The following is a 24,304-nucleotide window of genomic DNA, read 5'->3' as shown; positions in this document are numbered from 1 at the left end:
TGGTTCCAACCACCGTGTCTTTGTGCGACGCAGAAAAGGTGAACGTATGGACTCTACATGCCTGGTTCCCACCGTGAAGCATGGAGGAGGAGGTGTGATGGTGTGGGGGTGCTTTACTGGTGACACTATTGGGGATTTATTCAAAATTGAAGGCATACTGAACCAGCATGGCTACCACAGCATCTTGCAGCGGCATGCTATTCCATCCGGTTTGCGTTTAGTTGGACCATCATTTATTTTTCAACAGGACAATGACCCCAAACACACCTCCAGGCTGTGTAAGGGCTATTTGACCAAAAGGGAGAGTGATGGGGTGCTACGCCAGATGACCTAGCCTCCACAGTCACCAGACCTGAACCCAATCGAGATGGTTTGGGGTGAGCTGAACCGCAGAGTGAAGGCAAAAGGGCCAACAAGTGCTAAGCATCTCTGGGAACTCCTTCAAGATTGTTGGAAGACCATTTCCGGTGACTACCTCTTGAAGCTCATCAAGAGAATGCCAAGAGTGTGCAAAGCAGTCATCAAAGCAAAAGGTGTCTACTTTGATGAACCTAGAATATAAGACCTATTTTCAGTTGTTTCACACTTTTTTGTTATGTATATAATTCCACATGTGTTAATTCATAGTTTTGATGCCTTCAGTGTGAATGTACAATTCTCATAGTCAAGAAAATACAGAAAAATCTGTAAATGAGAAGGTGTGTCCAAACTTTTGGTCTGTACTGTATATATCGCCCATTCTGCTATATGTCCCTTATCCCGTTATATAGATCCCCATCCTGGCATATACGTACCCCATTCTGCCGCTGTTCTTTAATGTATAGAAGAAAATAAACTATTATACTTACCAGGGGCGTACATAGAAATCATGGAGCTCCATAGGAGAAGTATAATGCACCCACCATAGTGCTCCATTTAGTATAATGCACAGCTCATAGTCATCCATGTAGTATAATACACAGCCCATAGTCCTCCATGAAGTATAATGCACAGCCCATAGTCATATACAGTAGTATAATGCACCCCCATAGTCATATATAGTAGTATAATGCAACCCCATAGTCATCCGTAGTAGTATAATGCACCCCCATGGTCATATTTAGTAGTATAATACACCCCAGTCATCCTATAAAGTATAATGCACCCCCATAGTTATCCATAGTAGTGTAATGCACCCCCATAGTCATCCATAGTAGTATAATGCAGGGCTATGGAGTCAGTAAGCCAAACCTCTGACTCCAACTTTGACTCCTCAATTTCCATGACATCGACTCCGACGCTCTCATACATGGCTCATGTTTAATTTATCACTTAACTGTAGCACAGATTCATCTCAGCTAAAAGTCTAGACCCTTAGATCAGGAATAGGACAGACATTTCTGGGTCATTTCATAACTTTCCCAAATTCTTATGAAAAAAATATTCCACAAACTGCATTGAACTACTGTACCCAATTTATTATATATTTTAGGAGTTGGAGTCTGTCCATTTTATACCAATTTCGACTCCACCAAATTGGACACCGACTCCGACTGCACAGCCCAGGTATAATGCACCACCATAGTCATCCATAGTAGTATAATACACCCCATAGTCTTCCTATAAAATATAATGCACCCCCATAGTCATCTTATAAAGTGTAATGCACCCTATTGTCATCCATAGCAATATAATGCATCCTATTGTCATCCATAGTAGTATAATGCACCCCCATTGTCATCAATAGTAGTACAATGCACCCCATATTTTTTTTAAATAAATACCGTTCCCGCGCCACGTTTTTCCTCTTGTGAAGCCAGCTTCTAATTGGCCGGCAGCGTGTATTGTACTCAGACCCGCGTGCCGAAATATACTTCAACTGTATATGCGTCCATATTTGCTGGCGTTGGCGGGCCCCAGCTCTCACCCTTTGGGCATTTGCCGGGCCCGGTCGCAGGTAGGGTTGCAATGAAAGATAACGTATCTACATTAGAGTAGATTACACAGTGTAGAGGGTGGTGACCTATACTCTCTCTTTTTCAATGACCTTTGCCTAGAGAGAGCATGCCTAAGAAATACATTTAAAGAAGTCAGTGAGTCAGAACCAGGATATCGCTGTTTATGTCCATGAGGCTGCTGAAAACTACAGAAGATCTGATTCTAGTATTGATCTGTGTGGAAATTCCAAGATTTCTAATTTTTTTTTGGTAAGAATTTAGCTTTTGATTATGTCTTCAATTTTGCTTTTGTACTGTGCAAACAAGGTTTGTTTCAGGAGCTTTTCCCAAGAAAAACCTCGGACATCCACATTTTCAAATGACAATGGCATCCATTAAATTTCTATCTTCCATTGTTAAGAAAAATAGCACATGGTTTATTATTTTGCCTCTGCATGGAATATTGCCATAAGGTAGAACTCTGAATATAATGGCCAGACTCTTGGCCTCCGTTTGATGAATGATAGCCTTGTGTGTTGGAAACTTTCCAGTGCAGATAATAAACATATAATCAAGACTTTGGCCCCTGATTCATGAAAGCCTTTATACCAGAAAACTGGCAAATGGCACTTTAAAAAAAAATCACAAAATTTTCATACTGGTTTCAATCTACTTTGCCCAAATGGCAAAGTGGTGACACCCGCTTGTCTAATTCTTGACTAGCTGTGGGCGTGCTTTACGCTATAAATCTTACTACAGTCCATGACTAGAGTAAGATTTCTGGCGAATCACATAAAGGCTAGTGTTGAGTGAGTATGTTCTATTAACGCTTTCGCCGAGTACGCTCGGGCCGAGCTCCGAGTATTTATAGCTGCTCGGTGATATGGTTGAATCGCTCCCGTGTGCATGATTTGCGACTGTTTGACAGCTTTATTACATGGGAGGAATGTCTATTTCTTACACATTCCTCACATGTAATAAAACTGTCAAACAGTTGCAAATCATGCACACGGGAGCGATTCAACCATATCACCGAGCAGCTATAAATACTTGGAGCTCGGCCCGAGCATACTCGGACAGAACATACTCGCTCAACCCTAATAAAGGCACCTTTAAAATGGCCCTGGTTCATTAAGAGGCATGCCCCTCTTAATGAATCAAGTGCCTCTGACACCAACATGCTGGCTGAGGTGTCAAAAAAGCCTAAAATCTTACCTCTATGCAACTTTGGAAAAAATCCACAGTCCCTTTCAAGTAGGTCTGTTTTTGTTAGGTGGTGTTTTCTTGAGGCTTTGCAGCCTCATGAAGTTGTGTGCAAACTACTGCACAAAATGGCTTCATTTGTTCTCAAATCACCTTTCTACTATTGCTATATATTCATTAAGCTTATAATGCCCACCTGATCTGCCCAGTGGGCTTTATACAGTTTTGTGAGAAAAGATTCAGAATCATTTAACTTCTCTGTTTTTCAAGTCGGCAGGCTGTCAGCCACCGACGGGGCAGGCTGTTAGCCACCGACGGGGCAGGCTGTCAGCCACCGACGGGGCAGGCTGTTAGCCACCGACCGGGCAGGCTGTCAGCCACCGACCGGGCAGGCTGTCAGCCACCGACCGGGCAGGCTGTCAGCCACCGACCGGGCAGGCTGCCAGCCACCGACCGGGCAGGCTGCCAGCCACCGACGGGGCAGGCTGCCAGCCACCGACGGGGCAGGCTGCCAGCCACCGACGGGGCAGGCTGCCAGCCACCGACGGGGCAGGCTGCCAGCCACCGACGGGGCAGGCTGCCAGCCACCGACCGGGCAGGCTGTCAGCCACTGACCGGGCAGGCTGTCAGCCACTGATAGGACTGCCCACTGGACCGAAAATCCCAGAATGAGCAGAGGATTAAATGATTAAAACACAAGTTATACTGAATCTATTCTCACAAAACCATGTATCAATCTTCTCCACTCCCCCTGCTCTGTAACATTTTGTCTGCAGATTGGACTGCATTTTCTTGGTGACAGGTTCTCTTTTATATGTTATATTTCTTAACTAATTTGAATACTTGATGATGATCCAGAAACTCCATCCTTAAAAAAAGAATATGAGAAAACCTATAAAAAATACCAGGGACTTCTTGTCAAGCAGGAACAACTTCTCAGGGGTATGTACAGCTGCACTTTACCTGTGAAACCTTATTAAAGGTTCAATCAGCATTAGTTTGATATATTCCCTTTTAACCTTTCAGGTCAATAATGTATTTTACCTCTCTTAGTGTATTTGTATCAGACATTTTCATTAACTTTTACTTTGAAGAGGCCGTGTATAGATGGTATATACAGCCCACATAAAATATGTCTGAAGGAAGGAGCTGCCGTCCGGGCCGACCAATCACATTCAGTTTAGCTCAGCGGAGTATTTGCCATCACATGAATGGCCAGTCAGCTTCGGTATAAATAGGCTGGACAAATACTCCTCAGCCGCCATTTTGTAGAGATACATTCAGTTACTTTTTGTTTTTATTTATAAAGTAGTCTCATAGAGTTGGATATATCTTCTATATATATATCTTCTATAAAAATAAAAATGTAAATGTTCGTTTGTTCAAAATCTTAAATCTCCGAAAATTCTTCACCGTTTGCTTTGAAATTCTGACACAACGTTGCATTTGAATACACGCATGTTTTTATATACCTACTATGTTTTTATATACCAGCTGTGGGTCTGTGCACTGCTGGATGTACTTAGTAGAATGGCAAAAGACAGGATCGCCACACGCACATATACTAATCTGCCTTTTTAACAAAATCACTTCAAACGAAATCAACAATGTAATATGCGCTGAAATACCCGATGCTGACGTCGATAAGGATTTGTATGAAGTTGTGACGAAGAATATGATACATGGACCTTGCGGTACACTGAATCCAAATTCACCATGCATGATAGATGGAAAATGCTCTAAGCGATATCCTCGAGCATTAGTATCTTACACAGTTACAGGAAACGATGGATATCCTTTATGCAGAAGACAATCAGCAGAAGATGGCGGTAAATTAGCAACCATACAAATGCGAAACGGTGACATCGCAGTAGATAACCAGTGGGTTGTTCCATATTCGCCTTTGCCATCAAAGCGCACATAAACGTGGAATACTTTAACTCCGTTAAAGCAATCAAATACATTTGTAAGTACGTGACTAAAGGTAGCGACATGGCAGTTTTTTTCGCGTGCAACCAGAAAGAAGTGATAGGAATGCGGTCATACATATCGATGAAATCTCACAGTATCAGGATGGAAGATACTGTACATAAGCAGCAATGAAGCTGTATGGCTAATTCTTTCATTTCCCATACATGAACGAAGTCCAGCTGTTGTTCACTTAGCAGTACATCTAGAAAATGGACAATGCGTGTATTTCACAAATGTGCAACAAATAGCCCTGAATCCACCGGCTACAACTTTAACTGCGTTCCTCACGTTATGTCAAAATGACACGTTTGTGAAAACACTACTGTATTCGGAAGTGCCTACGTTTTACACATGGAATGCGAGTACAAAATCATTTGAACAACGCAAACGAGGAGAGCGAGTCGACGGACAACCTGGCATATTCAAAGAAACTACGATAGGTAGACTGTACATCGTGCATCCTAATCCAAGATGAATGCTTCTTTCTTCACATGCTGTTGGTAAATGTGGTCGGTCCAACATCTTTCCAGCAATTGAGAATTGTAAACGGCGTTACACATGCCACTTACCGCAGTAAATGTCAACCTCTGAATTTATTGGAGAACGACCGACACTGGGATTGTATGCATTAATGACGCGTGCAACACGTCTCATCCAAATCAAATTCGTGCATTGTTTGCAATCAGATTGACCGCCTGCTCTCCTTCATCTTCAACACAGTTATGGGAGAAATATAAATCGCACATGACTGAAGATATTTTCCGTCAAATACGCAAGGAAAATTCAAATATGAACATGGATTTTACAGCAGAAATCTACAACGAAGCGTTGATAATGATTGAAGATTTGTGCTTAAATATCGCAAACAGTTCTCAATCAATTGGGAATGCCATCACCGGATCGATCTGCTGCTGCTTCGTTTGATGTAGAATTGCGTTGTGAACAAAATTACAACACAAGTGATTTTTTGTTGTATGTGCAATCAAATATTACTAAGCTAACGCTTGAGCAAAAAGGCATTTACCATCAAATAATGCAGACTATCACTAATGGAGTTGGAGAAATCTTCTTCTTAGATGCTCCAGGTGGAACTGGTAAAACATTGCTAATTAGATTGATTCTGGCAGCAATTCGATCCCAAAGTGACATAGCCTTAGCTCTGGCGTCGTCCGGAATAGCTGTAACATTGCTACCAGGTGGAAGAATTGCTCATTCTGCTTTGAAATTGCCATTGAACAATGCAATTCATTGTAACTCTCATGTGCAACATTTCCAAAGCATCCGGCATGGGAAAAGTGTTACAGAAATTCAAACTTATTATTTGGGATGAATGCACAATGGCACACAAAAAAAAATCGCTCAAGGCTCTTGATTGATCATTGCAAGATTACGTGGAAACATCAGACCATTTGGGAACACATTAATATTGCTTACCGGAGATTGACCATCACTGACCCTATCAAGACTTTTGGGGAAACCAGGATTGTGACCCTCCGGTCACCTGGTCCCATGAATATGTTCTGAGACGTCAGGTTGGGACAATCCGGATGTCTGGTCCCATGGAGACGTTTGGTGAAAACCAGGATTGTGACCCTCCGACAGGTCTGTGGAGTCGGTTAACCAAACCTCCGACTCCTCAGTTTCCATGACACCAACTCCGACTCCACGACTCCGACTCCCTCATACATGGCTCATGTTTAAGTGATAAATATACTGTAGCACAGATTCATCTCAGCTAAAAGTTTAGACCCTTAGATCAGGAATAGGACAGACCTTTATAGGACATTTCATAACTTTCCCAAATTGTTATGAAAAAAATATTCCCCACAAACTACATTGAACTACTGTACCCAATTTATTATATATTTTAGGAGTTGGAGTTGGTCCATTTTATACTGACTCTGACTCCACCAAAATGGACACCGATTTATCTCAAAAGCTCTTATGGGCTGCATGGGCTATTCCCTTGTTAATCTATCATCAGTTAAGCAATTAAAAAGTCTGGAGTTGATTCCAGATGTGGGTGGTATTTGCATTTGGAAGCTGTTGCTGTGAACCCGCAACATGTATTGAAAGGAGCCCTCAATGGAAGAGAAATAGACAATCATTAGGCTGACAACAGTGGTGGATGATAGCAGAATCCTTTCCACGGTGAAGAAAATGCAAAGTACCTTCACAGCATCCATCCAAATGAAGAACACTGTCCAGGCAGTAGATGTTTCAGTATCTAAGTTTACTATAAAGAGAAAACTTCATGAGCACAATTACAGATGGTTCACCACAAGTGGCAAAGCGTTAATCTAAAGAAGCCTACCCCATTCTGGAAAAACATTCTTTGGACTGATTAAACTAAGATAATCTGCACCAGAATGAAGGGAAGAAGAAAGTATGGAGAAGGCTTGGAACCGCTCATGATCCAAAGCAGGGCTGTGGAGTCGGTAAGCCAAACCTCCGACTCCTCAATTTCCATGACTCCAACTCTAACTCCAACTCCACCACTCCGACTCCTTCATACATGGCTCATGTTTAAGTGATAAATTTACTGTAGCACAGATTCATCTGAGCTAAAAGTCTAGACCCTTAGATTAGGAATAGGACAGACATTTATTGGACATTTCATAACTTTCCCAAATTTTTATGAAAAAATATTCCCCACAAACTGCATTGAACTACTGTTCCCAATTTATTATATATTTTAGGAGTCACAGTTGGTCCATTTCATTCCGACTCCACCAAAATGGGCTCCGACTCCACGACTCAGACTCCACAACCCTGATCCAAAGCACACCACATCCTCTGTAAAATATGATGGAGGCAGTGTAAGGGCATGGGCATACACGTTTCCATTTTTTACAAATTGCTGTAAGGCAGAAAAGACCCTAACTAAAGATTCCTATATACACTGCTCAAAAAAATAAAACAAACACTTAAACAACACAATGTAACTTCAAGTCAATCACACCTCTGTGAAATCAACCTATCCAGTTATGAAGCAACACTGATTGTGAATCCATTTCTCCTGCTCTTGTGCAAATGGAACAGACAACTGGAAGAAATCATAGGCAATTAGCAAGACAACCCCTACAAAGGACTGGTTTTGCAGGTGGTGACCACAGACCATTTCTCTGTTCTCATCCTTTTTGGCTGTTGTTTTGATCACTTTTGCATCTTGTCATTGTTCTCACCCCTAGAGGTACAGTAGTATGAGGCGATGTCTACAGTACAACCCACAAAAGTTGCTCAGGTGGGTCAGCTCATCCAGGATTGCACATCAATGCTTGCTGTGGCAAGAAGGGTAGCTGTGTCTTTCAGCAGTGTCCAGAGCATGGAGCAGATACCAGGAGACGTTAAGGGGGCCGTAGGAGGGCAACAAGCCAGCAGCAGAACCGCTACCTCCTCCTTTGTGCAAGGAGGAACATGATGATCAGTGCCAGAGCCCTGAAAGTTGACATCCAGGAGGCCAGTAATATCCGTGTGTCTGCCCAAACTGTCAGAAACAGACTCCATGAGGGTGGTATGAGGGACCGACATCCACAAGTGGGTGTTGAGATTACACCCTAACACCGTGCAAGGCGATTGGCATTTGCCAGAGAATACCAAGATTGGCAGATTCGACATTGGTGCCATGTGCTCTTCACGGATGAGAGCAGGTTCACACTGAGCACATGTGACAGACCTGCAGAGTCTGGAGACACCGTGGAGAACGTTATTCTGCCTGCAACATCCTCCAGCATGACCTTTTTGGCAGTGGGTCAGTAATTCTGTGGGGAGGCATTTCTTTGGATGGCCGCACAGCCCTCCATGTGCTAGCCAGAGGTACTCTGACTGCCATTAGGTACCGAGATGAGATCCTCAGACTCATTTTGAGACCATATGAAGATGCAGTGGGTCCTGGGTTCCTTCTGATGCATGACAGTTCTACACCTCATGTGGATGAAGTGTCAGCAGTTCCTGCATGATGAAGGCATTGATGCTTTGGACTGGCCTGCCCGTTCGCCAGATCTGAATCCAATCGAGCACAGCTGGGACATCGTCTCATTCCATCTACCAATGCCACGTTGCACCACAGACTATCCAGGAGTTGGCTGATGCTTTAACCCAGGTCTGGAGGGAGATCCCTCAGGAGAACATCTGCTACCTCATCAGGAGCATACCCAGGCATTGTAGGGAGGCCATACAGGCACGTGGAGTCCACACACTGAGCATCATTTCCTTGTCTTGAGGCATTTCCACTGGAGTTGGATAAGCCAGTAATTTGATTTATTCACTTTGATTTTGAGTATCATTCCTAATCCTGACTTCCATGGGATATTAATTTTGATTTACACTGATCATTTTTATGTTTTATTGTTCTCAACGCATTCCACTATGTAATGAATAAAGATTTGCAACAGGAATATTTCATTCAGTGATGACCAGGATGTGGTATTTTAGTGTTCCCTTTATTTTTTTGAGCAGTGTATTAAAATGTAACTTTTATTTGTACTATGAATATAGGGTTAGTGTATATAGTAAAAACACATCAGTTTCTGGTGGTCAATTTTACTGGAAACCTTTTCCTTAGGTGCTACTGGTAATAGAATATTCCCTGTTTAATGCTGAGTATTCAGACTGTAAATATAAGGGACCAATCTCAAATGGGGCACCCAGCCTAGGTGTACTGGGAATGAGGTGGGGTAACTTGTTCTTAGGGGGTAAGGTTAATTGGATGATAGTGTATTTCTTATATTGTTTTATTTGTATTATATAAAGCACACATCATTCAATTCAAGGCTGCCCAAGTAATTCTCAGTACATTAACCTCTTTCCGATGTGGTCAGTAACAGTATGCACCACGTCGGGAAGGCCAGTTCAGCGGGGACTCCGGCGCTGAGCCCACGCTGAACTGGGCACATGTCAGCTGATGTACAGTACAGACCAAAAGTTTGGACACACCTTCTCATTTAAAGATTTTTCTGTATTTTCATGACTATGAAAATTGTACATTCACACTGAAGGCATCAAAACTATGAATTAACACATGTGGAATTATATACTTAGCAAAAAAGTGTGAAACAACTGAAAATATGTCTTATATTCTAGGTTCTTCAAAGTAGCCACCTTTTGCTTTGATGACTGCTTTGCACACTCTTGGCATTCTCTTGATGAGCTTCAAGAGGTAGTCACCGGAAATGGTCTTCTAACAATCTTGAAGGCGTTCCCAGAGATGCTTAGCACTTGTTGGCCCTTTTGCCTTCACTCTGCGGTCCAGCTCACCCCAAACCATCTTGATTGGGTTCAGGTCTGATGACTGTGGAGGCCAGGTCATTTGGCATAGCACCCCATCACTCTCCTTCTTGGTCAAATAGCCCTTATACAGCCTGGAGGTGTGTTTGGGGTCATTGTCCTGTTGAAAAATAAGTGATGGTCCAACTAAACGCAAACCGGATGGAATAGCATGCTGCTGCCAGATGCTGTGGTAGCCATGCTGGTTCAGTATGCCTTCAATTTTGAATAAATCCCCAACAGTGTCACCAGCAAAGCACCCCCACACCATCACACCTCCTCCTCCATACTTCACGGTGGGAACCAGGCATGTAGAGTCCATCCGTTCACCTTTGCTGCGTCGCACAAAGACACGGTGGTTGGAACCAAAGATCTCAAATTTGGACTCATCAGACCAAAGCACAGATTTCCACTGGTCTAATGTCCATTCCTTGTGTTCTTTAGCCCAAACAAGTCTCTTCTGCTTGTTGCCGGTCCTTAGCAGTGGTTTCCTAGCAGCTATTTTACCATGAAGGCCTGCTGCATAAAGTCTCCTCTTAACAGTTGTTGTAGAGATGTGTCTGCTGCTAGAACTCTGTGTGGCATTGATCTGGTCTCTAATCTAAGCTGCTGTTAACCTGCGATTTCTGAGGCTGGTGACTCGGATAAACTTATCCTCAGAAGCAGAGGTGACTCTTGGTCTTCCTTTCCTGGGGTGGTCCTCATGTGAGCCAGTTTCTTTGTAGCGCTTGATGGTTTTTGCAACTGCCCTTGGGGATACTTTCAAAGTTTTCCCAATTTTTCGCACTGACTGACCTTCATTTCTTAAAGTAATGATGGCCACTCGTTTTTCTTTAATTAGACTTTGTATTATGGCAAGAAAAAAGCAGCTAACAGTCTATTCAGTAGAACTATCAGCTGTGTAACCACCAGACTTCTGCACAACACAACTGATGGTCCCAACCCCATTTATAAGGCAAGAAATCCCACATATTAAACCTGACAGGGCACACCTGTGAAGTGAAAACCATTTCTGGTGACTACCTCTTGAAGCTCATCAAGAGAATGCCAAGAGCGTGCAAAGCAGTCATCAAAGCAAAAGGTGGCTACTTTGAAGAACCTAGAATATAAGACATATTTTCAGTTGTTTCACACTTTTTTGTTAAGTATATAATTCCATATGTGTTAATTCGTAGTTTTGATGCCTCAGTGTGAATGTACAATTTTCATAGTCATGAAAATACAGAAAATTCTTTAAATGAGAAGGTGTGTCCAAACTTTTGGTCTGTACTGTATACAGGTGTATGGCATATTAGCCATCACTGTAATTATAGAGTTCCACTTCACACTCTGCTAATATTGCTGTGGATAGCTGTTTTGCTAGTATATCACTTGTAGGGATTGTGCAATGAGAGGCTAACAGGAGACATGTTCCTTTAAATGTCCATAACGCTTTATTGGCTTCATAAACCGTCAAAAGCAAAATGCAAACAAACAGCCTTTAGTCCAGGCAAAAGCAGAGGAAACAGTCCTTTAAGCAAAGTCTCTGGTAAACCGGACCTGTGGTCACACAGGCTGGTAAGCATCCAGCACACAGCTCAGTCTGAAGAGAAAACATAGGAGGCCTTCTCCCTCCAAACACAGACCATGTGACAAACAACAGCCTCCATTGTATAGGCTGTTAACCACACCCAGAGGTGAGTTATGTGGGTAGCTAGACCCGCCCATCTCTCTAAACTACCTGTAACCCGGCTCCCAGGTGCACCAATTAGTCCTCTTAGTGCGTGTGTGCATTAGAGAAACACTCCGGGTTACATCACAGAGACCTGCCGTCTGTGATACATACCTCCCATCAGTTATGTGTCCATTAGCCACCTTACACACTATATAGCTCCTCTTGCTCGAATTTCCCCCACTATTCTATCCAAATTCACCACTAGGCAGAATTGTTACCTAAATGATCAGGACCTTTTGTAATTTATCATTGCATAGTATCAACACTTTATTGCTAGCAACCATTTCCTCATTCCCTGTACACCTAGGTCTATATTTACAGTCTGAATACTCAGCATTAAACAGGGAATATTATATTACCTTCAGGACTTAAGGAAAAGGTTTCCAGTAAAAATGACCATCAGAAAGTGATGTGTTTTTAGTATGTATACTAACCCTACATTAATAGTACAAACAAAAGTTACATTTTAATATGTAGGAATCTTTAGTTAGTTTTTTTTTGCCTTACGGCAATTTGTAAATAGTCTAATACCCTACGCTGATTCCTTGAACAGTTTTTGTGGCTTGTATGGCTTCCAATGGTGCTGGGTCACTAGTGTTTATTGATAATGTGACTGAAGACAGAAGCAGCCAGATGAATTCTGAAGTGTATAGGGCTATACTTTCTGCTCAGATTCAACCAAATGCAGCAAGGTTGATTGGACGGAGCTTCACAGCACAGATGGACAATGTCCCAAAAACATATCACAAAAGCAACCCAGGAGTTTAAGGAAAAGAAGTTGAATATTCATCACCAGATCTCCACCCCATCGAGCAGCATTTCACATGCTTAAGTCAAAACTTAAAGTAGAAAGACCCACAAACAAGCAACAATTGAAATCAGCTGCAGTAAAGGCCTGGGAAAGCATCACAAGGGAGGAAACCCAGTGTTTGGTGATGTCCATGACTTCCAGACTTAGGGTATGTGCACACGATGCAGAAATGCTCAGGATTTTTTCCTGAGCGTTTCTGCATCTCTCTGGCAAGAAAAAACGCATGCGGATTGTACATGCGGTTTCCTGCCAGGGACATGCGGAAATGAAGCGTTCTTCACTTTCATTTCCGCATGCGGGTTGACAAGCGCTTCCCAAGCGATTTTAGCATCACTTGGAAAGTGCTTGTCAACTTTACACTATATAAATCCATGCAACCGGCATGGATTTATATAGTGTGTGAATGTCAAAAAATAAAAAATAAATATATACTTTACCCTCTGATGGCCCCCGGTGTCCTGCTTTGCTCGGTCCCGGCTGCCGGCAATGAAGACTTTAGGACCTTCCGACGTCAGCGTCACGTGACCCGTCACATGACTCTGACGTCAGCGAAGGTCCTTCTTCATTCAACCCCGAAGTGCCGCGAACCAAGCAGGAGCGCTGCGCGGGCCGTCAGAAGGTGAGAATATATATATTTTTTATTTTATTCTTTTTTTTTTTAATGATACCTGGGTCTGGATGAGAGTCCTCTCATCCACACCCGGGTACCATCCGCACATTAGACCGCATGAAAAGCGCATCAACATATACAGTGATGCGGATTCCATGCGGTCTAATGCAAGTCAATGGCGCCAAAAAAGCAGCGTTTCCGCAAAATTAATTGACATGCTGCGGATTTTTGACCGCAGCGTTTACGCATCATGGGCACAGCACATGCGGATTTCAATTGGGGAACATTGCTTCCCTTCTACCATGCGTTTTTCATGCGTTTCCGCAACTGCAAAAACGCATTAAATACGCATCGTGTGAACTCCACCTTAAGGCTGTCATAATCTGCAAAGGATTCTCTACCATAAATAAAATGTTCATTTTTAATACTTTGTAAAGTTAATTTGTCCAATTACTTTTGAGCCCTTGAAATGAGGAGGCTTTGTAAAAAAACGGTTGTAATTCCTAAACGTTTCGCAAGATATTTTTGTTCAAAACTGAAAGTCTTCACTTCAGTTGTATCTCTGTTGTTTCATTTTACATAAAAAATAGCGGCTTGCAGAGCCCAAATCATGAAGATTCGGTCACTAATTGTACATAACTGTTATATTTGGTATTGCTGTACTTGGGAGCATTAGAGAAATATTTTTTGACAGTAACTGATGATTAGCAATTTATCAGAATTTGTTGGGCTGAGCAATTTATTAAAGGGAAATAGATATGCATTATTTTACTTTTTTTTCCCATTTTCCCCTCCATAAAAATTTGAAAGGATGGAAAAAATGAGGCTATTGGTTCTGTCATCATGTTACTTTAAAGCCCCATCTTTCCCCCCAAAAAGGAAATAAATATTTGGCCAAAGTATGAAATTAAAAAAACATGATTATGGCTTGTTGCAGACCACTATCGTGTCTTGTTTGCTGCCTCCAGTGGGGGTTTCCATCTTGGTGCCACAAAAAAGGGCGTTTAGATGGAACTTTCTGTTGATTCTAATGAGGCAAACGGAATCCAAAATCTTCAAATTTGGAATTTGTTTGATTTTTTTTTTCTGGTGGTGTCTGTCTTGTAAGATGGACACACAAGTGCAGTAGACTGCTCTGTTGTTTATCACTTAAAAGAGAGGGACCACCAGAAAAAATGGTCAGTCGGAGTCCAGAGTTTCAGATTTTAACCCCTTAACGACCTTGGGTTTTTCAGTTTTTGCATTTTCGTTTTTTGCTCCCTGTCTTCCCAGAGCCATAACTTTTTCATTTTTCGGTCAATATGGTCATATGAGGGCTTATTTTTTGTGGGACGAGTTGTGCTTTTGAATGACACCATTGGTTTTACCATATTGTGTACTGGGAAATGGGTGAAAAATTCAAAGTGCAGTGAAATTGCAAAAAAAGTTCAGTTCCACAATTTATTTATTATTATGTTCACTAAATGATGAAACTGACCTGCCAGTAAAATTCCCCAGGTCAGTCAATAGCAAACATGTATAGGTTCCTTTTTATTTAAGTAATGGAAAAAAAAATCCCAAATTTGAAAAAAAAAAAAAAAAAAAATGGAGCCATTTTCCGAGAAGCATAGCATCTCCATTTTTCGAAATCTGGGGCTGTGCAAGGGCTTATTTTTTGCTTGCCAAGCTGTCATTTTTATTGATACCATTTTGGGGTAGATACGATCTTTTGATCGCCTGTTGTTGCATTGTATTGGAATGTTGCGGCGATCAAATAACTTAATTCTGGCGTTTTGATTTTTTTCTCTCGTTACGCCATTTACCGATTGGATTAATTATTTTTATATATTGATAGTTTGGGCAATTCTGAACGCGGTGATACCAAATATGTGTATATGTGATTTTTTTTTATTGTTTTATTTTGAAAGGGACCGAAGGGGGGTGATTTGAACTTTTTATATTTTTTTAATTTTTTAAATATTTTTTTTTAAAAAATTTTTTTGACTTTTTACATGCTTCAGTAGTCTCCATGGGAGACTATAAGCTGCGATCATCTGATTGCATGTGCTACACACAGCAGGGCTTCAGCCCTGCTATGTGTAGCAGAAATGCTCACTTGCTATGAGCTCCGACCGCTGGGCGGCACTCATAGCATCCTGGCAATGACAACCGCAGGGGTCTCCTGCAGACCCCGGGTTGTCATGCCAACCCATCGGCGTCCCGCGGTCATGTGACACAGGTGCCGATGGGAGGATTAGTGATGTCCTTCCACCGTAGCCATATTAAATGCCACTGTCGAAGATTGACTGCGGTATTTAACTAGTTAACAGCCACGAGTGGATCGAGATTCCACCCGCAGTTGTTAAGGGCACATGACAGCTGATCAGACATCCAAGGTGGGAAAAGGGTTAAATTTTGTTTGCTTTATCACTCTCAATGGCTCCGCCAGTATTTTGTCTAAATCCCTTTTTTCTTGGCAGCAGACAGAAGCATCCGAGACTGAGATGCCAAAGGAAGCCCAAAAGTGGTGTTCACGCCGCCTTATTTTTAACATGTTGTCCTCTAAAAGACAAAATTTTGTACTTAAAACACGTGATTTTAATGGCCTTTGTCTAGAAAAGGGTTAAAGCGATGGAGGCAGATTGCATGCTGTCATGATTATGAAAAACATTTGCATTTTTTTATAGGGCTAGGCTGTACTTTTCAGTCTTTCTGTGGAGTTTGCCTGCATCCCACCACCCCTAAACGTAATCTTACATAGGGTGAAAAAAGCCCTCGGTCCATCAAAGTCAGTCTTTCTCCACCAATTATACATTTTGTCACTAATTTAACTATAACCCACAATGTTATATGTATCGAGGAAATCATCCAGCCCTTTTTTGAAAGCTGTTAATAGTGTCTGGCATCACTGCCTCTTGTGGTCGGGCATTCCACAGTCTGACTGTAAAGAACCCTTTCCTGTTTAGGTGCCGGAAATTCCTTTCTTCCATCCGCAATGAGTGTCCCCTGGTCCTCAATATGGTCTTAGGAAGAATAAGTTGTGTGCTAGTCCTTTGTACTGACCACATATATTTATACATATAAATGAGATCTCTTCTGAGATGTTTTTTTTTCTAAGCTAAACAACCCAACTTTTCCAACATCTCATCATATGAGAGGCCTTTTTGTGTAGATTATGGGAAATGCACATACTTTCATAACAGAATCTAAGTAGTTTATTTATTTTTTTTAGTTGCTCTCTACCTGTTGCTCAACCTTGCTGAAGATACTCGCACCGAACTGAAGATGAGAAACAAGAATATTGTCCATATGCTGGTAAAAGCACTAGACAGAGATAATTTTGAACTCCTTATTCTTGTTGTATCTTTTCTTAAGAAGCTCAGCATCTTCCTGGAAAACAAGAATGACATGGTAAGTCAAACGCAACCAAAAAAACAACGTGTTTTTGAAATTGACTACATAGGATACCCCTTATTGCATAGCTATTATTTTAGGTGGCATTACAGAATAAGCTGTCCGTGTATACATGAGGAATATGTATATGCCTTTTCACTAGTTTACCCACTGCCGACCTCATCTCTAATTTTCAGTTGTCTCTGAGCTGATGGGTGGAGAGTAGTTACTATGATGTCTCCCATACTAGCAATGGTATTACATCATGGGTTGCCCAGGCTTTTTACAAAAGTCTGCAGTCACTCTGTGATTGCAGACTTGTGAATCCTCACATCGCCCTCAGCGCACGCTGTGAAGATTCTCTGGTGCCGGCAGCGAGACAGAACGCTCATGTGACTGCAAGTATATGATATGCACGTTCTGATCGGAGAATCCATACTGCGTGCGCTGCGCATTGTGTGGATTCCCAAATCTGTAGTCACATAGAGTGACTGCACATTTTTGTGAAAAGCCTGGACAACTGCTTTAAGGCTAAGCTCCCACTGTGCAAATGTGCTTCATCGCAGAGTTGAAGTTTTATTTGTTTTATTTCCTCATATACTTTAATAAGTTGTAAAAATCTGCATCCACATTTTTATTGTATTTTCTCAGTAAAAACACTTGTCATCGACACATGACTTCATCTATTAAAGTTTTATCATAGCTAGAAATTCAGCAAATAAGAATTTTATGACACAAAGTACCTTATTTTTTGTACTAAAAGACTCACTTTTTACCAAGAAAAAAACTTGCTGTGTATTGAAATGTTCATATGTAGCATAGCAGTGTGTGTATGGAAATGTTCATATGTAGCATAGCAGTGTGTGTATGGAAATGTTCATATGTAGCAGAGCAGTGTGTGTATGGAAATGTTCATATGTAGCAGAGCAGTGTGTGTATGGAAATGTTCATATGTAGCAGAGCAAGCAGTGTGTGTATAAAAATTTGCATATGTTGCAGAGCTGTGTGTGTATGGAAATGTTCATATGTAGCAGAGAGTGTGTGTGTGGAAATGTTCATATGTAGCAGAGCAGTGTGTGTATGGAAATGTTCATATGTAGCAGAGCAAGCAGTGTGTGCATAGAAATGTGCATATGTTGCCGAGCTGTGTGTGTATGGAAATGTTCATATGTAGCAGAGCAGTGTGTGTGTGTGTGTGTGTGTGTGTGTGTGTGGAAATGTTCATATGTTGCAGAGTAGTGTGTGTGGAAATGTGCATATGAAGCAGAGCAGTGTGTATAGAAATTTCATATATAGCAGAGCTGTGTGTGTGGCAATGTTCATAAACACGCCAGCATACATCTATTACTTAAAAACCATCCCTCTACCAGAGCTGCTGCTGCTAACTACAGACTTGTTTCCAATCTTCCCTTTATCTCTAAACTCCTGGAACGCCTGGTCCACTCCTGTCTAATCTCCTATCTTTCTGATAACTCTCTTCTTGACCCTTTACAATCTGGTTTCCACTCTTTACATTGTACTGAAACAGCGCTAACTAAAGTCTCTAATGATCTACTAACAGCTAAATCTAATGGTCACTACTCCCTGCTGATCTCTGCAGCATTCGACACTGTGGATCATCAGCTCATCCTCACTATGCTCTGCACTATTGGCCTTAAGGACACTGTTCTCTCCTGGTTCCCCTCCTATCTCTCTGACCGCTCCTTCTCTGTGTCTTTTGCCGGCTCCTCCTCCTCTCTCCTTCCTCTTACTGTCGGGGTTCCTCAAGGATCAGTCCTAGGCCCCCTTCTTTTCTCCTTATACACCGCTCCTATTGGACAAACAATCAGCAGATTCGGTTTTCAGTACCATCTCTATGCTGATGACACCCAATTATACACCTCTGCTCCGGACATCACCCCTGCATTATTACAAAAGACCAGTGATTGTCTTTCCGCTGTCTCTAACATTATGTCCTCCCTCTATCTAAAACTGAATCTGTCAAAAACGTAACTACTCGTATTTCCTCTCTCCATTAACCTACCTGTGCCCAATATTGCCGTCTCCATTTGTGGCTCCACCATTAACCCCAGCAACATGCCCACTGTCTTGGGGTCATACTTGATTTAGATCTTTCCTTCACTCCTCACATCAGATCACTCACTCGCTTGTGCCATCTACACCTCAAAAACATCTCTAGAATCAGAACCTTTCTTACCCTTGACTCAGCAAAAATTCTTACTGTAGCTCTTATTCATTCTCAACTGGATTATTGCAACTCTCTACTAATCGGTCTCCCTCTTACTAAACCCTCCCCTTTCCAATCCGTCCTGAACACAGCAGCAAGGATCATATTCCTCGCCAACCGGTACACCGATGATTCTTCCCTGTGCCAGCCATTGCACTGGTTGACCATGCAATACAGAGTTCAATATAAACTTCTCACTCTTACCCACAAAGCTCTCCACAATTCAGCACCACTCTACATCTCCTCCCTCATCTCAGTCTACCACACTACACGTGCCCTCCGTTCTGCCAATGACTTAAAACTAAAATCCTCCATAATCCAAACTTCCCACTCCCGTCTCCAAGAGTTCTCGTGTGCTGCGCCAATTCGCTGAAATGCACTACCCAGGACAATTCGATTAATTCCCAATACCCACAGCTTTAAAGCGGTTGTCCAGTACTATTTAAAATATGCCAAAGATTACCTCCCTCTGCCCTTTCTGCCTGTGAGTTGCGCTATCACTGGCCGCTCACAGGCATCACTTGACCCCTGGCTGCAGCCGGCTCTGACATCCGCTGACGTCACAACAAGTCTAGGCTGCAGCCGGGGGTCTCTCTTGTCCACGTTCCACGGTGGCTGCTGGGTTGTGGGCAGGGTTATCCCCGCGTGTCATACCCAGCATCCACTGCGCGCTCTCCCTCTCCCCATTCATTGGGAAACCGTGCGGTGTGACGCCATGGGGTAACCCAGCAGACACCGCGGGGACCCTAGCTCTGAGTCACGCCTCAATAGACAGGACGTCAGCCGGGGGTCAGGTGCTGCCTGTGAGCGGCCACCGATAGCACCGCTCACAGGTAGAAAAGGCAGAGGGAGGTAATTATAAAGAAGTAGCTTTTCATCATAAAAACGCTTTGGCATATTTTAAATAGTAGTTACAACTCCTTTAAGAGTGCCCTAAAAAACTATTTCTTTACACTGGCCTATCGCCTCAACATACTTATCTAACTGTCCTACTTTGGCCCATATTAACATTTTCTTCAAAATCATTCTCATAACATCCATGTACTGAATAGCCTCTGTCTGTACTGTACACATACTGGCTGGCGACCAGTTCATGTAGTGTTATGTACTTACCCTATTTAGTATATTAAGGCTGTATTATACAACATTTGTACATTTTACCTTTTGTGTCCCCCCCCCCCTATTTCCTCATAGACTGTAAGCTTGCGAGCAGGACCCTCACTCCTATTATCTGAGTTATGCTTATTCTGTAACGTCTTTTTGTCTGTTCAAGCCCCCATAAAATTGTAAAGTGCTGGTTAATATGTTGGCGCTATAAAAATTATTATTATTATATGTATCAGAGCTGTATGTTTATAGAAATGTTCCTATGTAGCAGAGCTTTGTGTGCGTATATTGTCCATGCAGCAGTGTTGTGTATATATGGGTGCTGCAGTGTACATTAATGTCTGTGCTTTTATCTAATATATATAATTGTCTTATCCCGTCTGTCTGTCCTTCTGTCCAGAAAATCCTGGATCAGCGCCTAGGGCCGCTGATCTCCCGACGGCAAGTGTGAAGGGAGGACCGGGAAGCGGCGCCGCCGGTCGGGATACTTCTGCTGCGAGCAGCCGCTCATCTCTCGGCTGCTCGCAGCGGAAGTACCCGCACAGGCAGCGCCGCACCCCGGTCCTCACTAATAGGATTCGCTGATTGGTCGCAGCCAGCGGTCGCGACCAATCAGCGATATTGGCGCCAATTTAAACAGCCCTCTGCTAATTGGTCGCGGCCGCCGCCCGCGACCAATCACCGATATTGCCACCAAATTTAAACACTGCTTTGCTGATTGGTCGTAGCCGGCAGTCGCGACCAATCAGCGATATTGGCGCCAAATCTAAACAGCCCTCTGCTAATTGGTTGCGGCCGCCGCCCGCGACCAATCACCGATATTGCCACCAAATTTAAACACTGCTTTGCTGATTGGTCGTAGCCGGCAGTCGCGACCAATCAGCGATATTGGCGCCAAATCTAAACAGCCCTCTGCTAATTGGTTGCGGCCGCCGCCCGCGACCAATCACCGATATTGCCGCCAAATTTAAACACTGCTTTGCTGATTGGTCGCGGTTGCCGGCCCCGACCAATCAGCGATTTTGGCGCCAAATTTAAACAACGCTCTGCTGATTGGGCACGGTCGGCCGCAAACATATTCTAGAATACCCGATGTGTTAGAATCGGGCCACCATCTAGTGATATACATAAGTATGATATACATAAGTAAACACATGGGACTGAGAGACACTAACAATAGATTTATTCCCTCCCTCTTCTACCGTAGTGCCGTAAATTAGTGCTAATGACCCCTCCACTGCACACCACCAGGGACGGTATAATTGTTAGGAATTTTTTTTCCTATTTTCTGCTGTCTAAACTGTCTAAACGTGGAGTGCTTTTTATGGTAAGGTGCATCTTATAGTCCGAAAAAAACAGTAGTTATCTCTTTAATTTTTTTTTTTTTTTAAAACTTGACATTACAAAAAGAGACTAAAACCACTGCCGAAAAAAAACCATGAGAAACCAGCATGCAAAAAATCCCACTATTCAGACATCCGTGAAATATCGTCTGTGTACACACCATGATGCATGGTCTGACCGTGGCTCTCCTGACCTGAACTTGACAGCCTCATAGGCAGATACCATTCCTGGATCACGGTCTGTAGGAGAATGGTGTTTCATGGATGCCAGAATGAGGCCTAAAAAATCAACAGCAAACAAAAACACAAGAAACCAAAATGAGTTGAGTGGTGCAGGAATGCAGAAAGTCTCCATGGTCAACTTGTCCTGGGAACTTAGTCTTATGGCCCCGACTGTTTAACCCCTTTGCACCACAAACTGTTCTGTGCTTTTTGGTGAGGACTAACTACCCACACCATGACATACAGACACATTGCAGGTTTTTTTATTAATGTTCCAAATAGTTTTGAGCGCTTTTATTTAAGAATGTTGTAAGCCAAAATAATGTTTTTGTATCTGGTGCTGTGATGTCTTAATATTTTGTTTTATAATACTTTATTTTAGGCAGAAATGGATATTATTGAAAAATTATGTAAAATGGTGCCTTGTGAGCATGAAGACTTACTGAATATAACTCTGCGGCTCCTTCTAAACCTCTCCTTTGACACTGGCCTGAGAAACAAGATGGTGCAGGTTGGACTTCTGCCCAAGCTTACAGTACTTCTAGGTACCGTTTTGCTGACTATTTTCATGTTGTCTGGCTTGTGTTTCACACCGTCTCTTGTCATGTTCCTATATCTAAACATTTAGAGCTAAACTCAATTATCATAATATCCCCCAAACAATGTTCACCAATTGGCTGTAACTTGAATCAGCACACAGGTATCGGGAACGACGTTCATACCTTTCTCTTCACTATAGTCAAGGGGTAGGAAATATTAGGCAGCAAGTGAATGGTCAGGTCCAGGTGAATGGTCAGGAGATATTAGGCAGCAAGTGAATGGTCAGGTCCAGGTGAATGGTCAGGAGATATTGCAGCAAGTGACTGGTCAGGTCAGATCCAGGTGAATGGTGAGGAGATATTAGGCAGCAAGTGAATGGTCAAGTGCAGGTGAATGGTCAGGAGATATTGCAGCAAGTGACTGGTCAGGTCAGGTCCAGGTGAATGGTCAGGAGATAATAGGCTGCAAGTGAATGGTCAGGTCAGATCCAAGTGAATGGTCAGGAGATATTAGGCAGCAAGTGAATGGTCAGGTCCAGGTGAATGGTCAGGAGATATTAGGCAGCAAGTGAATGGTCAGGTCCAGGTGAATGGTCAGGAGATATTGCAGCAAGTGACTGGTCAGGTTAGATCCAGGTGAATGGTCAGGAGATATTAGGCAGCAAGTGAATGGTCAGGTCCAGGTGAATGGTCAGGAGATATTGCAGCAAGTAAATGGTCAGGTCAGGTCCAGGTGAATGGTCAGGAGATATTAGGCAGCAAGTGAATGGTCAGTTACTGGTTTTAGGGGCCGAGTCAATTCCCTTATGCCCTTGAGGGTCCTATATATTAGAAACACCCCAGTTTATAAAGCAAATTGCTTAAAGTATTCCAAACCGTATTTAGGAAGTTTAACCCTTCAGGTGCTTCACAAGAAGTAGTGCAAAGTGATATGAAAACATTTAAAATTCCTTTTTTACCCCTATAAAGTGTCGTTTCAGACCTATGTTTTTCATTTTCACAAGGAATAATGTGGGAAATTGGGGGTTGATTTTTCTCATAAGTTCAGCAATAACTTATATGTCTCAGAAGGGAAGGAGCGCTATTTGGGTTTTGGAGCACAGATTTTTGCAATAGTTTGCAGGCGCCGTGTTGCATTTGTAATAGCTGTGAGGTGCCAGAAGAGCAGAAACCACCAAAAAGTGACCACATTGTGGAAATAACACCTCTCAAGAAATTCAGCTGAAGGTGTAGTGAGGATTCCGACCACACAGGTGTTTCGTAGCTTTTTATTGAACTGCTCAGTGAAATCGAAAAATTATTATTTTTTTTTAAATAATTAATTTTAGTTGTTTTTTTTTTTTTATTCTTCCAAGAGAATGCACTGTTTAAGAGAAAAAGCACTGCATCTTGTTGCACAATTTCTCCCGAATACATCAACCCCCATATATATGGTGATAAACTACTGTTGGGGCCTCAGAAGGGACGTAGAGGCTTTTGTAGAGCAAATTTTGCTGGAATGGTTGTGTGTCTACACATTGTATTTGCAGAGCCCCTGAGGTGTTAGTACAGAGGAAACCCCCAGAAGTCACCACAGTTTGGAACTATACCCATAATGCATTTATCAAGCCTGTCTAGTGACTATTTTAACCCTACAAGTGTCTTCCAGTGGTTTAAGCACAGCAGATGGCGTAAGGTGAGAGCCAGTTTTCCCCAGTTAGCGTTTACTTTCAGACAACATAGACCGTTTGGTATAAGTGACATATTACCTTTCATTTCTGGTTCAGTATGATTACCGTGATACCAAATTTATATAGTTTTATTTATGTTGTACGATAAAAATCTTTTTCTAAAAATATTTTTGTATTGCCATATTCTGTGAGCTGTATGGGGGCGTCTTATGTGTGCTTTTTATTGTTACACCCAGTGAGCACCGTAAATGTACAGTGGTTTGTATTAACTGCTTCTCCACTGGTCGAGAAGGGGTTAAGTACATGCCAAATTGTTGATTTGGCCACCCGCAAA

At 42.4% G+C, this 24,304-nt stretch overlaps 1 protein-coding gene across 2 annotated transcripts in view; it reads left to right on the top strand.

The window, feature by feature from the left end:
• KIFAP3 (kinesin associated protein 3) overlaps positions 1 to 24,304 on the top strand; it is a 176,076-nt gene that overhangs the window by 50,051 nt on the left and 101,721 nt on the right. For both annotated transcript variants that reach the window (XM_073644085.1, XM_073644084.1), the window contains exons 8-10: positions 3,963 to 4,061; positions 16,702 to 16,880; positions 22,144 to 22,306. In XM_073644085.1, coding sequence (XP_073500186.1) covers positions 3,963 to 4,061; positions 16,702 to 16,880; positions 22,144 to 22,306 — 441 coding nt within the window. The remainder of the gene's footprint in view (positions 1 to 3,962; positions 4,062 to 16,701; positions 16,881 to 22,143; positions 22,307 to 24,304) is intronic.

The sequence above is a fragment of the Phyllobates terribilis genome, unplaced genomic scaffold, assembly GCF_046119375.1.
Source record: "Phyllobates terribilis strain yellow unplaced genomic scaffold, ASM4611937v1 Scaffold_8__6_contigs__length_399053987, whole genome shotgun sequence".
Taxonomy (NCBI): domain Eukaryota; kingdom Metazoa; phylum Chordata; class Amphibia; order Anura; family Dendrobatidae; genus Phyllobates; species Phyllobates terribilis.
Note: the sequence above shows the minus strand (reverse complement) of the source record. Positions and strands in the feature narration are given on the sequence as shown.